The sequence below is a fragment of the Sciurus carolinensis genome, chromosome 4 (assembly GCF_902686445.1).
Source record: "Sciurus carolinensis chromosome 4, mSciCar1.2, whole genome shotgun sequence".
Classification (NCBI taxonomy): domain Eukaryota; kingdom Metazoa; phylum Chordata; class Mammalia; order Rodentia; family Sciuridae; genus Sciurus; species Sciurus carolinensis.
Window position 1 is genome coordinate 42,440,458 of NC_062216.1, and position 17,676 is coordinate 42,458,133.

The 17,676-nt window shown below is 35.4% G+C and overlaps 1 protein-coding gene across 5 annotated transcripts in view; it reads left to right on the forward strand.

Moving 5' to 3' along the window:
• The first annotated feature begins 708 nt into the window (after positions 1-708).
• The window catches only part of Fgl1 (fibrinogen like 1), a 31,808-nt gene continuing 14,840 nt past the window's right edge, over positions 709-17,676 (forward strand). The window contains exons 1-3 of one of the 5 annotated variants that reach the window (XM_047547903.1): positions 709-821; positions 12,577-12,656; positions 16,029-16,209. In XM_047547903.1, the coding sequence (XP_047403859.1) occupies positions 12,585-12,656; positions 16,029-16,209 (253 nt within the window). In that variant the 5' untranslated portion in view covers positions 709-821; positions 12,577-12,584. Of the gene's footprint in view, positions 822-1,261; positions 1,276-6,647; positions 6,677-9,261; positions 9,321-12,576; positions 12,657-12,720; positions 12,791-16,028; positions 16,210-17,676 lie in introns of those variants that run through there. The other 4 variants (XM_047547905.1, XM_047547906.1, XM_047547904.1 and 1 more) reach the window with 4 other exon arrangements.

Consider the following 17,676-nt stretch of genomic DNA (forward strand, 5'->3'; position numbering starts at 1 on the left):
TTTACTGGAATCTGAGTTAATAAATAGGAACCACAGAACAAATAGCAAACAACTACTTGAGTAACATCAGAATGAACAAAGAAAGGATGGACCTGGCTATCCAGTCTGAAGCTATTGCACAACTTAACTAATAGAACTAACAAGTCACTTATTACACATTAGAAAATCCTCTAGAGGATTTTAAAATAAAAGAAAGAATTTTCTGGAGTATAATTGATGCTTAGGGATAAATTTCACAATTTTATACCCCAGGGAATACTTTGGTTTTTCTTAAAGATCAAATAAACTGACCATTTCATCTTGGCAATTATTAACCTGTCACATTTTTATAACTGAGAAAAATTTGGCCTCTTTCCATATTTTAGTTGAAATTTCACATTAATTCATATCTGTACAGGTCATGGTTTATTATCCATAGTATCTATAAAGCAAAAATTAGTACCTATAAAGTTGAACTTTGATTTTACTTAATCTTCAACAGAGCATTTTTTATGCTAAAGTACAAAAAATTCGCTGAGCACAAAAATAAGAGATTGAAATATATAATATTGGATCTTTCATAAAAACTCATACAAATAAGGAAAAAATGGAAAGTATCAGAGTATTGGGATTTGTCTTTAAATCTTTTGTTTTTAATTTTCCTTCCAGTTAAACCAATTTCTTCGTGTTGTTTCTGGATTAAAGCCAGAATCAACATTGTCTGTATTTCTAATCAAATAATGGAGAGAAATTACAAATTCTGAACACTGTTAAAGGATCCTGGGAAGCAGAGTGTCTGGACCAAACCTGAGCGGTCTTCTCTGACTCATTTCTGACTTTAGGCAAGTTATTTAATATCTCTGTGCTTTTGATGTGATTGTAATACTGTTAACTTATTTCACAGGTATGGTAGTTTCCATAACTCAAGGAATAATCACTGGCTCTTTTTGAAAGAAAGCAGGATGATTAGCAAGAAGGCAGACTTTGCAACTTAGAAAAGAGATGTAGAATTTATCTTCTTTCCATTCTCTTTATATTTTGAATCATGGGAGTTTGATGTAAGTGATAGGACTTGCAGTTTCAATCTGAAAAGTAATTTAAATGGAACACATTAGAATTTTTACTTCATAAATGTTTTTCTTTATTTCATCTATTTGGGGATCAATTTTTTTAAAGCATAAATTGAGCATAAATTTTTGAGACAAATAACAAAGATATGATTATATTCCATTTTTAGACAAAGGAAAAGTTTGGAAGAAAATAGCCTGAAAAGAATCTCTAAGACTGTGTCTATGGGTAAATTTTTAACTATCTTACATTAAGGTTGTAATTCATTTGTGAATGCTAATTTATTAAACATGCTTCCTTTGGTAACTTTTCCCTTGTATTTTATTTCTTTTACCTTCTATCCTTTTATAATGGCCCATTTAAACTTATCATTTTTTAAATTTTATATTACTAATATACTTTATTTCATAATTGTGTTTTTAATAATTATGTAGCAGCTGCAGAACTTTTCATTTCCAAATTTAATATTTTTGCCTTCAAATTTAATAGTGTCATTAATTTTTAAGTGGGAAAGAATTAAAATTTATACTCTTAAATTTATTTATTTATTTAGTTAGTTATTTAGGTACTGGGAATTGAACCCAGGGCCTCCCACATGCTGAGCATGCACTCTGTCACTGAACTATACTCCCAACCCCCTTAAAATAATTTATATCAAATAATATAGCCCATTAGAGAATAACCATTTGAAAATGATTCTAATTTTATAATAAATGTTATAATTTTAGTAATTCTAATAATAATTTATAATTTTAAACAGCCTGAAGCAAAAATTTTATAAGGGAAATGTAACTATTTGTATAGTATAGAACAAAATAATTTGATACAGCTTTACTATAGGCCAGATTTGCAGTATAAATAATGGTGTATTATAAAGAATTATGCAGACCGGATTTTCAAAGCAAGCTTTATTTTTGCTGGGTTGAGATTGAGCTCAGGGCCTCACACTCACTAGGCAAGCAATCTACTACTGACCTACACCCTAACCCCCAAAGGAAATTTCCTAATACCCAAACATTTTTTCCACATGGTAGCTGTTAGTTAGAATTATACATCAGGACACTGAGAAATTTTAGAGTACTTAAGATATTCTCAGGGATTATTCTAAAGATAGAAAAATTAATATAGTGACTTTAAAAAATAATATCCTTTTGAAATACCTTATTGTTTAAGTATCTGCCAGACTAGAGGCTGCCTCTTTTCTCTCGGACAAACCATATTTGATACTTTTAATGGCAGTGAGGTGAAAATTTCAGGCTACTGAGAGACCTATCTAAACATTTTTATTAGCTTTTTATTTTCTATCAAGTCTAATGCTAAATAAAATTTATACACCTTATTAAATATATTATATTATTTTATGTCACATAAGAAAAAGGGGCCATCTATCAGGCCTATAATCCCAGCAACTTGGGAAGCTGAGGCAGAAGGATCCTAAGTTGGAGACTTAGCAGGACCCTGTCTCAAAATTTAAAAAAAAGACTGGGAGTGTAGCTCAGTGGTAAAACACCCCTGAATTAAATCCTCAGTACCCTAAAAAATAAGAAAGAAAAAGGAATAGGACACATACAGTTTACTTTTTTTTTTTAAAGCCATTCCTTTACTCAAAGAAAAGGCCCAGTCAGTAGTCCATTAACTCGTTCTTTGCAGTCACAAGATCAATTTGAGCTGGAGTCACAAAAAAGTAGTTTTTATTTTCTATTTTTATACCAATCTCTAAAAATGATGTGAGTACATCTAGTGAAAGTCTATTTCATTCTTTAAACAAATAATTCCCCTCTTGGAGCCTCTTTTCCTCAGTGTTGATGATATCTGACTAGATGATCTTACTTCCTTTGATTATGTTCCAGCCTTATGGGACAATGCTTTCTACTTAAAATATCATTATGTTTTATAAAAATATTTTCTGTTTTTCATTTTGATTTTTTTTCTTAGAAACATTTTTTCTTGTTTCTTACTTCCTATAACTTTAAAATTTTTAGGACTATGTTTATGATTATGTAATTGATTACATGTTTGAGAAATCTGCATTATACAGAGGCAGAGGGGTACTTTTGTTTTTTTTGTTGTTGTTTTGCTTTTTTACTTTTTACTACTTGAGCTTAATCATAAATCTTGAAATTAAATTTAATTAAAGAAAAGAGGGTCATAAGTAAGATTTTTTGAAAATTGCAACATATCAGAGCTGTTATAATTTTTAAAAAAATTTTTGTAGTTGAAGATGGACAGAATGCTTTTATTTTATTCTTTAAGTGGTGCTAAGGATTGCCCAGTGCCTCACACATGCTAGGCAAGCAAGCATTCTGTCACTGAGCTACATACAGGCCCAGTCCCATATCTGTTGTAATTTTGTTCAAGACATATTTATTGACAGCTGAAAATCTGAGTCAAACAAAATGTATTATATCCATGACAAGTGCCTTAGTCTATTGAGATAGCCAAATTTTAAATATCTTAGGTATTAAGTTTTTAGTTATTTATTTTCTTTCAGTATTTTATAAATCTAATTTCTTTTAAAACTAAAATAAGCTATTGCACACCAAAATGTCATATTTATAAATCCTGAACAATTTTATGAAAGGCATGGGTTATTAAGTGTTCTTAGTTATTGCTGAGAGGTAGAGAGGATAGAGGGAATAAGACAGGAATGTCTAGTAAATTGAACAGATACAAAATAATTTGATCTCTAGTGAGAAACTCTGAATTTTTAACTTAGACTTGCAAATTTTCTTCTCATCCACTCAACAAATATTTTGAATACCTATACTGGGTTGAATTATGTTCATCAATATATGTTCAATCCTAGTTTCTATTGCCAGCGAACATAATCTTATTTGCCAGTAAGATCTCTGTGGGATGTGATCAAGTTAAAATGAGGTCAAGAATTGAAGTGAACCCTAATCCAAAACCCATATTCTTATATAAAGAGGGAAACTTAGTCACAGAGCTACACAAAGGGAAGAGAAGCCAAAAGATATCAGGGATTGTTGGCAATCACCAAAAGCTAGAAGAGGTAAATGTTTTTTTCCCTGGAGACTTTGGAAGAAGCATGGCACCGCTGATAGCTTAATTTTGGATTTCTATTCTCTAGAACTATGAGATAATAAATGTCTATTGTTTTAAGCCATCTATTCTGTGGTAATTTGTTACAGCAGCCGTAAGAAATGAATACAACAACCAGGCGCAGTGGCCCACACACCTGTAAGGCTCAGGAGGATGAGGCAGGAAGACAGTATGAAGCCAACCTCAGCAAAAGCAAGGCACTAAGCAACTCAGTGAGACGCTGTCTCTAAAAAAAAAATACAAAAGCGGGCTGGGGATGAGGCTCAGTGGTCAAGTGCCGCTGAGTTCTCACACACACACACACACACACACACACACACACACACGAAAGAATGAATACAGCAATACCTAACTACCAACCATTAGGACACAACAGCACATAAAATAGATTAAGTCCTTCACCTCCTGGCACTTACATTGTAGATGGGAGATGGGTGGGAACACATATAATATTTCATTATATTTGGTGACAACTGCTAAGGAGCAGCTTAAGCCATTATAGCTGAGATGTGGGGTGCATGGGGGACGTTGGGTGTTTTATATGTGATACTTAGAGAAGGTACCTATAGAAGGGAATATTTGAGCAAAAACCTGAAGAATATGATGCAGAAAACTATGGAAATGTTTAGAAGAGCATTCCAAGCAGAGGGAACAGCAGTACAAGTGCTCCAAAGAGCATGTGTATGTTAGTGTATCTGAGAAATGCCCAAAAGACCAATGTGACCAGAGTATATGGAGTAAGGGTAGGAAAGGTATGTGGAGGTGGATGTCTTAGTTCCTTTTCTGTTGTTCTGTGCTAAATACCACCAACTGGGTAATTTACAAAGAAGAGAGGTTTATTTATTTATAGTTCCAGAGACTGGGAATCCCAAGAAAATGAGCTGGCATCTGCTCAGCTTCTGGGGAGAGCCTCCCTGCAGAGTCCTGGTATGGCAGAGAGTATCACACGGTGAGACAGAGCTTTCACAACAAAGCCATTCCCTTTATAACTGTTATTGGATTAATCTATCCAAGAGGTGAGAGACCTCATAACCCAATCACCTCCAAAGGTTCTATCTCCAAATACCATTAGCACATGATTTGGGGGATTCAGTTTCCAACACATGGAATTTGGAGGATATAGAGCAAACCATAGTAAATATGGTTCACCATATATCCTGGTTTGCCTAGGAAGGCATAGTTTTGACTGTTGTCCCGGTGTATTTCTCAAAAATGTGCTGTTTGGGAACATTGGAATCTTCCACTGCTAGCTCAGACCAGAAGGTGGCAACAGAGATGGTAAATGTTTGAATGCTACTATATAAGTTGAGAAGGTAGAGTCATTACTTGAGAAAGTCACTTTGCTTCTCTATTATACCTGCATTTAGTAAAAAGTAAATGTAATTTTACTTCTAGAACCATCCTGAAGATTGTTTATGCAAGAACCATGAGATTTCATATATATGCATTAGCAGTTTATTTTAATGGTATTTTAAACAGCACATGCATTAACATAGAAGACAGCATTCATATAAAACCAGGTTGTTACTAAATATTTTAGCACCAAGAGGCTGTATAGACTTTGGGAAATCACTAGGTACACTTCTGTTTACTGCTTTATTTTCATTCTGAGCAGTATGAAATAAAAGAGTGACCCATTACATATTGGTAGCATGTTTAGTGATCCTCAGGAACAAATATGATACAGGTAATTGATTTCCTCAGTTTTCCAACCTGCATGTTGGACTGACAGAGGTGAGACCCTTTCCCCTCAGTTGACCTTTGACTTTAAGAAATACTGCAGCCTTGTAGAAGTGCATTCTACTTGCCAGCGAATCCATTTTCTTCTAAATAATGCCCCAAACAAAGCACACTCTGTCATCTTTGTGGGAGTAGAGCAGTTGTCCCCAAAGGACCACTCAGCAATTTTCCTGTGCCATTATTAAAATATTATTCTCTTTTTGTGAAGCAAGATATTAAAGCCTGCTTCAGGTCGGTGACTTTTCTGGTGATAGAGATAATAGACTAGATCTTTAAAAACTTGACCTAAGAATAGTTCAAGAATGTAAGCTGATACTTTCTCATTCTAGTTCATTTGTTCCTATTATTGTTTTTCTTCTTAATCTTTCTTCTCAAATATATTTCTCTTGTTACAATTCAGTTTAAATGAATAGCATTACTTCTTAATAAAACCCCTATCAATTTATAGCCAATCTAACACTTTAAACTATTCAATGTCTTTGAAAAAATTTAGCTACAATGAATAAGGAATAATATTTGTAAATTTGTTCAGATACTTAGATATTAAAATATGCTAGATAATTTTAAATGATGTAAAAGGTAACCCACAAGTATAATTGTTTGGGAAAATTTTCATGGTAGAATATATATAACATAAAATTTATCATTTTGACTCTTTTTTTTTTTTTTTTGGTACTGGGGATTGAACCCAGAAGCACTTTGCCACTGAACTACATCCCCAGCCCTTTTTATTTTTTATTTGGAGACAGGGTCTCATTCAGTTGCTGAAGCTGGTGTCAAACTTGTGATCCTCCTGCCTCAGCCTCCAGAGTCACTAGGATTATAGGTATGTGCCACCACACCCAGCTACTTATTCATCTGTTCATGGACATTTGAGTTGATTCCGTATTTGGGCTATTACAACTCATGCTGCAATGCATATTGGTGTAGAAATATCTGTTCGACTCCCTGCTTTCAATTACTTTGTTTTTTAGAATATGGAGGCTGATGTATTTTTCTTAACAAAATTAGATTTTTGGTGGTGGTGGGGTTTACTGGGGATTAAACCCAGAGCACTTTATCACTTTTTATTTTTTAGTTTGAGACAGGATCTTGCTAAATTGCTGAAAGTGACCTTGAATTTGAGATCCTCTTGCCCCAGCCTCTTGAGTTGCTGGAATTACAGGCATGCACTACTATAACTGACTAAAATTAGAATTTTACATATCATTTTTAATATCATTTTTACGTGATATTAATAATAGGAAGAATTAGTGAGAGTATTAAAGTTTAAGGATACTTGCATTTTCCCTTTTGAAAAAGAACTGATAATTCAGAGTCCTTAGGCTGTAGCAGAAAAATGAACTTTGCAAACTTGCCTAATTCAAGTAGGAAAATACTATACATATTTATAAACAACCAGGGCAAGTCTCCCATAGAGAGCTCTTCCTTCTTCATGGTCTTCAAAAAAATCTACCCGTCATCTCTACTTTTCTTTGGAACAGTGAGTCTTAAGTTTCCAATAAAATATAATTCAAAATACTTATATTTAGTACAGACAACAGTGGATACATTGACAATGTATACTGCTTTTTCAAATGTGATTTATGAAGTATAGACATTGAAAATGATTGGATTTTTTTCTCCCCCCTTTTTTTAAACTTCCTTTCCAACAGAGGAAAGAAGACACATCTTTAGAGATTTGTTGTATTTTGCTAGTCTTTAATTGCATGTAATTATGTCTAAATGAACAATAGTAAGTCACCAGTATGGCTAAATCTATAAAAAAATAAATCTTACTATAATAGTGTTTGATGACCATGCTCAATTTGAAGAGTAGAAATGTCTTCATTCCATATATTTAAAGTAAATGACTGTAATTGTAGTAAGGATTTATTATTCTGCAGGCTCTTTCTTCACCAATGAATCTTTATAGATGGATCAATAGTTATGACAGGTCCTTTCTAGAACTACCAGGCCAAAAAAACATGAAACCACCTGCAGATTCAAGATGAAAATGTGCTTACTTATAACATCGGATATCTTTGGTTGGATATTCATTTCAACTAAAAATTTTGCAGATTTGAAATATGACCTCAATAGTTTAGGATGCTACTATGTTAAATGTTGGCTCTGTAGCATAATTTGTATCAGGAAATGATTTTACTTTTCATGACAATAGTAAATTGCTACCTAGAAAAGTTTTTCTTAAATAATTCCAAGATTATTTTATTAATCAATAAAATATCAATTAACAGCAAATCTATTCAATAATCTTTTGTTATCAAGTGCTTTTGATTTCTGTTCCTTTGCAATTTTCTTCTCAACTCACTCAACCCTCTATAAAAGCATGAAGGAAGTTACTTTTACACTAGAAAACATTTTAAGTGACACAATTAAAGTTAATATTCTCTGTGTTTTAATACAAGTTAATATTTCAATGTCATTAATTATATTTAACAAGTTATATATAAAAGCATCTAGTACACATATCACCTGGGATAAAGTAGATTATCAATACATGATTGAATTTTAAAGAAAAAGTTACTAAGGTACTAGAGAGAATGAAATACCAGAGAGCTACTAAATTGTTGCTAAAAATTATAGGCACAAATGTAAAAAAGGATAACTTATTTTTTTAAAAAATGAATCTACAGATAGAGCTTTTCTATAATTAGTAATTATATGTGTTCTTATGTTTTGTATTTCTTTGCCTGTTTAGTTGCCTCATTTACTTAGCACTTCACCTCTTTCTATAAATTTTGGTTATTTTATTCACACTGTTGAGTGAAAGAGTTACAAGAATATCACATATTTTCATGGTAAGTTAATTGTTATGTGTGTTTCTGCCCCAGATTGTAATATAGAAATTTGGTATTTCTCCTTGATTGTTTTAGTAACTATGAACACAAAATAAATGTTAAAGACTGGGGATGTAGCTCAGTGGTGTACTTAGCATACATAAAGCCTTGGGTTCACTTCTCAACACCATAAAGAAAGAGGAAGGAAGGAAGGAAGGAAAGAAAAAAAAAGGATGGATGGAAGGAAGGTTAAAATATGATTTCCTTCACAAACCCTCCTTTAAAAGAAATAAGCAAAATATTGTGTCTATGCCTTTCCTGTGGGCATAAATGAGGCTCACCTAGTGGTGTGCTTCTTTGGAGAATGAGCAGGTAAGGACAAGGCTCTTTTGTTGGAGAATCCCCCATTGCCAGTCTGTAGATCTTTTCAAAGGGGGCTGTTCAGCTCTTCAAGAGAGGAAGCTCTGGCCTGCATAACCATGGAAGGACTCTAGAGCCGGCTGCCTGGCTGTAGGAACAGAAGGGTCTTGGGAGGGGTCTCAACTTTTAGAACCTTGTCCCTCCACCATCCTCCAGTGCTCTTGCTGTGACGCTCCCTGGAACTTCTCTGATTTATCTTAATAGAAAGTAACCCTTCCATATTCTGATGGCAGCGGAGAAGAAGTATTCACCTGGCAGCTCAAGATTTAGGTGAGGATCTGGTGTCCGCCCTGCCTCTGCTCTGCCTTCCAAGCCAGCTGGTGCCTTGGATCCTGACCCAGTTCTGGAATGCAGGCTTTGCATCTCCTGCTGTCCCCAGCTGGAGCAGCTCTGCCAACTCCCCCACAGGATTTTTCTCATCTACAAACTTGTTGATGTGACACACCTGGTGCCTTTTCTGCCCTTCTTTTCAACTTTGTTTCTGTCTTTCACGCTTTTTTCTTTACTCCTTTACTATTGGGGTTTTGTGAAAAAGAAAAGTAACAATAAATCCATGTTTTATTCCAAGCAAAAGTCCCTAAATCCATCTTCTGGATTGTTTTCTAATATATACTTAACCCCTTGTTTTCCTGGAGAGGAAGAAATATGTATAAACTGACCAGTAAAAACAGACCAGTTTTATGGCAAGATCACATTTTCCCCTCTGGTAAGGATTTTCCTATCTGGTTAATAATTTCTGTAGGGGCATCAACTAAACTTTTATGCGAATCACCACAATGAGTTGGGGATATAACAGCATGGTATGGCCATTGCCTTCAAAAATCTTATTCTACGGGGAAAAGGGAAATAGAAAAAGACAAGTAACACACTAACCAAATGATAATCCCATCACCTGGCTCAAGGCGTAGAATATAGTAGGCCTAGAATATAGTATCATAGTGGAGGAAGTAATTAATTTTGCCTGGAGGGGTTGTATGGGAAAGTTTAGTTTTATATTAAAATGCACATGGTTTCCAGTGAATTCCACCATTATGTATAATTATAATGCACCAATTAAAAAGTAAGGAAAAAAACCCCAAATACACATGGGTTTCATGTGTATTAATTTATACTGTTTTTAATTTCCTTTTTTATATTTATTTTCATTTCTTTTCCAAAACATTACCTCATTTAGGCAACTATGCTTTATTTTTCACAGCATGTAATAAAGGACTAAGCCAGTAACTGATGATCAATAAGCTCTTGCTAACGCTACCATTCCATAGGTCTGCTTCTGCTTTTACACAGCTGTCTCCTCTGGCTAAATTAACCTAACTTTTTTTGGAGGCACACATGATTCAGGAGCAAATAAGTCAAATCCATGTTCAGGAGTGAGAGATGTTCACTGAAGAAGGCCAAGTCACAAGACCTCTGTGAACCCTGTACATACCAGGAGCAGAGTGAGGCTGTTCCCGTAAAGTACTGATTAGGTGCCATACTCCAGTTGGGCAATCTCAGTAAAGTGACTTAACCTTTCTGGACAAACCTGCTTTATAGAGTTATTTGAAGATGAAGTAGCATGATGCTTGTATAACAGATGGCACTGTTCTAGGTAGGTTGTGAAAAATAAAGGCATGAATTGAAGTCAAATTATACAGTTATGCCAGGCACAGTTGCACATGCACACACCTGTAACCCCAGTGACTTGGGAGGCTGTGGCAGGAGGATCACAAGTTCAAGGCCAGCCTTAGTAATGAAGCAAGACTGTGTTTCAAAATAAAGAAAATAAAAAGGGCTGGGGATGTAGCTTAAGGGTAAAGTGCTCTTGGGTTTAAACTTCAGGACTGTCAAAAAAAGAAAAAGAAAGATATTTTACAGTTATGTCTAACCAACTCTTTATAACTCTGAAATGCACAAGTGTCACATACTCTAAAAATCCACATTATATTTTATAATGTTTCCCAAGGTGTTTTTTTGTCACATAATTTAAATGATAACCCTCCCATTCTATAACTGGGTTTTTGTTGTTGTTTGTTTGTTTTTCGGCCCCAGGAGGACTGAGAACTACCTACTTGGTTGGCACAGACTTTCTTAAAAATTGCTTTAAGGGCTGGGGTTGTGGCTCAGTGGTAGAGTTCTTGCTTGGCATGTGTGAGGCACTGGGTTTGATTCTCAGCACCCCACTAAATAAATGAATAAAATAAAGGTACATCAACAACTAAAAATATATATTAAAATAATTTTTTAAAAATTGCTTTAAGTGCTTAAATCACTGATTCCTAAACTTTGCAAAAATTTGCTACCTTTCCACATTGGATTTAATCCTTGGATATGAAGACTTTATTTTAAACTCCCCAAGTGATCTTAGTGAACAGTGTTTAGAAACCATTTCTTTAATTACATAAAAGTGAAGAAAGTGATTTATGAAAAGGACTAGCGGTTAAAGTTTCTAAAAGAGTAAAAATGGGATTACAAGTAAATATTTCAATTTATAACAATTCTTTTTAGGCACAAACCATAGATAAAAAATTTGTTCGAAGAATATGCAGATATCTTCTGCTCTCCTAGGTTTCTTAGCTTCTAAAATTTATGAAAGCTCAGATTTGTGGCAGCACACAGAAACTATTGTTAGGATAATCAACATTTTTCAACAAGACTCACAACTTTAAGATTGATTTTAAATATCATCTCAAGCTAGGCATTGTGGCACATGCCTGTAATCCTAGCAATTCAGGTGGCTGGGGCAAAATTCAAGGCCAGTCTTAGCAATTTAGTGAGACCCTGACTCAAAAAATAAAAAGGCCTGGAGATGTAGCTCAGTGGTAGAGTGTCCCTGGGTTCAAACTGCCCCAGCACTGAAAAGAAAAAAAAAATCTTAAACAGTGGTAAAATTAATTTTCTTCCATACTTTAAGCAGAATTTAATGTTTATATTAGCTTGGCTGCTTGCCTATCCATTAAAACATTAAGAAAAACAGTGCATATTACTTCCTCCTTGTTATAACTTATTTTCTTTTAAAAATACAAAGACTTAAATATATAAAAAGAGTTACCATTCATTTATCACTTATCTGTCATATACCAGCCTATCTAAAAATACTATCTAGAAATTTCCACAGTCCTATAAAGTAAGTACAATTATTATTTCCAATTTACAGATCAGGAGCATTTAGTAAATTGCCTATGATTCTACAACAGGAAAGTGTCTCAGCCAAAATATGGTCCCAGATCTTTCTGTTTACTGGGCCTGTGCCTTTTCTAAACTGTCATCCAAGCAACACATCAGGACCCTTAAAGAAGTTCCTGTCCCTTTTGTATTTGTGTCACCAAATAGGTTCAATTGTACTTAAGGTACACCATGATTTATTTTGTGTGGCAGAAGGCTGGGAAGTCCTGGAGGCTTTTCCTAGGCTACTCTAGATTAGGGTAGATATGGCCCAGATATGGCCCAGAGCTGCAGCCAACCTCTTGGAGCTACTTGAATCCAGTTCTGGTCTCATGAAAAATTTGAAGTTGAGAACTTTACAAAATTCTTTTTGTTCTTTCAGTTATTTGAATGGGGAAAATGACGAAGATATCCAGCCTCTTTCTTGTCATCGCCACTCTGATAATGGGCAGGGAAGGCTGGGTAAGCTTACTGTGAAAACTGATTGCAAAGTCTGCTTCGACCTGGATTTTCTTTTATTTTGCAGAAAACTTGCCACTGAAAAAGATTTAACTAAGGGTGAGGGGATGCATAAGTTTTGGGGAACTACCTGGCATATAAGTAGCACTTACCAAGTGCTTAAAAAATTTTGGGGGGCTGTGATTATGGCTCAGTGGTAGAACACTCGCCTGGCACATGTGAAGCACTGGGTCCGAGATCCTCAGCAACACATAAAAATAAATAAATAAAAATAAAGGTGTCAAAATAAAATAAAATAAAGGTGTCCATCTACAACTAAAAAAAAATTTTTTTAAAGTACTGAAGTAAATATTGGTATTTACAACAAATAAGTAAAATATTTTTAATTTACTGGGTTATTTCCTTCTTTAATATTAGGAATTTATAACTGACTGTAGTAATTAGAATTGGCCTTGGAATTTCTAACACTGAATAATATTAGTGTAGACTATTCAGATTATTTAAAAGTAATTACAATAAACTTGTGTCTTCCTTCTTTTGTGAGTCAAAAGGACAAAATACTTATCTACTCAAATTTCATAGGAAAAGAAGACTCCTAAGTTTTTTTTTTTTTTTTTTTTTTTGGAGGGGACACAGGGTACCTGGGATTGAACTCAGGGGTTCAACCACTGAACCACATTCCCAGCCCTATTTTGTATTTTATTTAGAGACAGGATCTCACTGACTTGCTTAGCACCTTGTGGTTGCTGAGGCTGGTTTGAATTATTGACCTCCTAATTATTAGCCTCCTAAATCGGTGGGATTACAGGTGTGCACCATCTAGCAAGACTTCTCTAAGTTTTAAATAAGCTTACTAACCCCCTACATGCAGTCTCATAAAGATTGAACATGCTTGGCCTTGATCCCTTCAGTTATTTTTAAATTATGTAGTACACTGTATTTAACAATATCATAATTTACCATTATTGTAAAGTGACACACGATCCAGACACCATGAAATGTTCTTGTTGTTCATTTTTCAGCCTGTGTGACTCAGGAGGCTAAGGGAATAACTCCCAGAATAAACCAAAGTGTGAGAAGGACACAGTACCAAGAGCAAATAGGAAATAATTCTAGAAAAATGGGAGCAATTCAGTGACCTGAACCTAAAGGGAGAGAAGGGCCTTTATCACCACTTCTCCATTGCTTTTTTTTTTTTTTTTTTTTTTTTTTTTTGCGGTACTGGGGATCGAACGCAGGGCCTTATGCTTGGGAGGCAAGCACTCTACCAGCTGAGCTATCTCCCCAGCCCTCCATTGCTTTTTTTTTTTTTTTTTTTTTTTTTTGAGGCTAAATTTCTGTCCTCCTGAAATTTGTAGTCTGAATTTATAGTCCTTCTCAGGAAGGCAGTGTAACTCCTTCCTTTACTCAAAATAAAATATTCAATCATTCCGTTCTGCCTGCCTGTCAGAGGGCCTTGAACACAGGAGATCCTTGTATTTATGGAATAAATACAAGGTTGCACATATTGATAGGAACAGGAAATTATGCAAATGTAAATTAGGAAATTTATCTGACCACAATTGAATGTTCTAGGAAATATCTGTGTAAAAGTAGCACAGGGCAATTACATATTAGAATTCACAATTTCTGCTGGGTTTTGTGGCGCACTCCTGTAATCCCCAGCAGTTCAGGAGGCTGAGGCAAGAGGATCATGAGTTCAAAACCAGCCTCAGCAATATAGTGAGGCCCTAAGCAACTCAGCGAGACCCTGTATCTAAATAAGTTATCAGAAAGGGCTGGGGATGCAGCTCTGTGGTTAAGCACAGCTGGCTTTAATCCCTAGTACAAAAAAGAAAAAAATTCAGAGTTTCTGAGAAGTAAACATTTTTTGCTTAGCAGAGGAGATCATGACATGAGCTACAAATAGAGATGCTGAGGTGAAATGGGAAAATGGCAAAAATTTGTCTTGAATCTCTTTTCATTCCCCCAGGGGCTCTCCCAGAATTGAGTACTCAAGGGTCTTTATTACCATGTCTTGACCTCAGTAGTTCTTCTAGGAGACCCACCTCTGCAATTTGCTTTCCCAATCCACCTGTCACACTTGCTTTATTTTGAAAGAGCTCTGCTCAGTCTGCTGCCACATTAGAAGGGAGCTTAAAGGGAAGAGAGGGGGATGAGAAAAGAAAGTGGAATGAATCTGACGTAACTTTCCTATGTACGTACATGAATATACAACAGTGAATCTCACCATTGTGTGTATCCACAAGAAATTAACTTAAGAAAAACAAACTATAGATAAATGGCAGAAAGATCAATAGAGGGAAGGGAGTAGGGGGTGGGAAAAGGGGAGGGGCAGGAGAGGTACTGGGGTCTGAACTAGAACATGATGTAGCCCATGCTTTTATTATTGTGTCAAAACAGAGTCTACTGTAATGTATAACTAAAAAGAACAAACAACAACAAAAAAGAGAAATAAAAAGAAAGGTACTGATAGACTTTCACTCTTTCACATTTCTTGGGTTACTGGACTTTCAAGAGAAGATAAATGACATGACTGAACCCATTCAGGCTCTTTCCCTGACATTTTGAAATAGCAGGAAGAAAAAGAATAAAACAAAAAGTTAAGGTGACTCTAATACAATTTCCAACATAGGTGAGTTACTCTGCGAAATGACTCTAAATCGGCATTCCTTACAAAGGTAACTGTACATCAAAAGATTATAAGCATAAAATTATATTTAAAAACACATTTAGGAGCTGGACTTCAGGCTCAGTGGTAAAGCACTTGCCTAGCACACATGAGGCACTGGGTTTGATTCTCAGCACTACATATAAATAAATAAAGGTGCATTGACAACTAAAAATATTTTTTAAAAAACATTTATACCAAAAAACCATTAGAAATCCTATTTTTTTAGGGGGAATAACATACTGCTGATACAATTAACTTCTACAAGCACTTTACTCTTAGTTAAATGATAGGAGTAAGTGCTGTCAAACACTTTACAATTTAGGTGGTGTCCTGCAGAGATGGAAAGCATGTTCCTTGAGCTGAGAAGGTCAGCTTTCTTTTACCTTCTGGGCTTTCATGAGGAAGGCTTCTGATTAGAAACAGTTCATTCCTACCTCATGAAATTGTCAAGAGGATAAATTGAGACAGCAACTATACATCTCTTAGCATAGTCATTCTGATTATATGATTTCATTCTTGAGTTTGGGACAGCATAGGCCACTTATTCTTCAAATAAGGAATAGTATTAGCACTTTTCAGATCGCTTTTCTGGTTCAAGTAATGTTCTGAAATGGGAGTTGAAGACAAAATGAATCATTGTTTTATCCAAATTGCTAGCAGCATTTATTTTCCATGAAAATGAGTTGCACATTGCTTTGCAGGCTCTCGAGGACTGTTCCCAGGAGCAGGCACGTCTCAGAGCCCAGGTGCACCTGCTTGAGACCCGGGTCAAACAGCAACAGGTCACGATTGCACGGCTTTTGCATGAGAAGGAAGTCCAGTTCCTCGATAAAGGAGAGGAGAATAGTGTCATTGACCTTGGAGGCAAGAGACAGTATGCAGGTCAGAACTGAATTTTCTTAAGTCTTTCAGTAACTTTTATCACACACCCAGGTGCAGTGCTAGTTATTTATTCACTTCAGGTCTTAAAAAGAGTTTTTTTCTGTTGAAGCAACAAGTAACATGAAACATATCTTAAATGTCTTCTACCATATTTTACCCTTTTCTCAATATTTTCTGTGCAGTGGATGTTTAATATGAATTCTAAGTGCCTGAGAATTTCTACAGTTTCATAAGAAATCATGACAATAGATTTTTAAATATTAGTGTACAAATGGTAGGTTATAATTATGAATTTTTCTATTTTAGCTTTGTTTTTGTGACTCTTTCCATGTTTTATGCAGTTTTTCTTTCTGTTGGTTTCTTTGTTTTTGCTTTACTGACTGGTCTTGCTGTGTTGTTCAGTCTGGTCTTGATCTCCTGGGCTCAAGTGATCTTCCTATGTCAACCTCTTGAGTAGCTGGGACTGTAGACACATGCCACTGTGCCTACTCTTCTCTTCTGAAACTGATGGGCCCTGGGGCGGGGGGGGAAATAAATTAGTAGATTAAAATGGTAAAGACTCCCTCTGTTTCTCAGATGGTACCTCTTACAATGACCTTGTGTGAGGGAAGGGCAACAAAAGAAACTAAGGCACTCCCTCCAACCTCTTTTATAAGAGCACCATCCCATTTATGAGGGTGGAGTGCTCATGACTTAATCACTTCCCAGAAGTGACACTGGGAGTCAGGTTCCATCAGATGAATTTTGGAGGGACACATATTCAAACCATAGCACAGAGATGGGGGAGATGAGGCAGCAGCTCTGAGACATGCTTATAGATATTACATTTGTTAGTTTCAAATATTGAAAGGCCTAGGTACGGGACCTCATTCCAATTTATTGCAAAAACTCTTCCTGAAGGCCACCTGATCCTACCCATTGCCTAAGTCTATGGTTAACTGGTAGTCATATGATGACAGACAGGGCCATCAAACATTAACCTAATTCTAGAAGAGTCAGTTACATTTGGAGCCACAGATTCTCTAGTCAGAGGAGAAAGAGCAATAATCTTTCTGGTTTCTCTACTGATTTTGAAACCAGCCAGGGCATCCATGAAACTTGTATGTTCTGACATAACTGATTCTCGATAAGAAAGTCTAAAGAGATTTCCTTTCCCAGTGAATTTTTCTAGACAGATAGCAGAGGCTGTGATAGTGACAGTGAGTACAATATCACACCCTGACTCTGGGTTCTGTCACAAAGGTCCAGCACAGTCCTTTATGGATTTCCCTGCCTTTACTGTTCCAAACATTTAACCAGGTTAATATTGTTCCAAGAATGGATTACAGCATTAGTAGCAATATTTCACTGGAAAAACTATTTAACTTCTCTGTGCCTCAGTTTTCTCAGTTGTCACATTGGTCTGATGATGGCATCTAGTTTACAGGATTGCAGTGAGGATTAAATGAATGAGTGCCTATAAAGCCT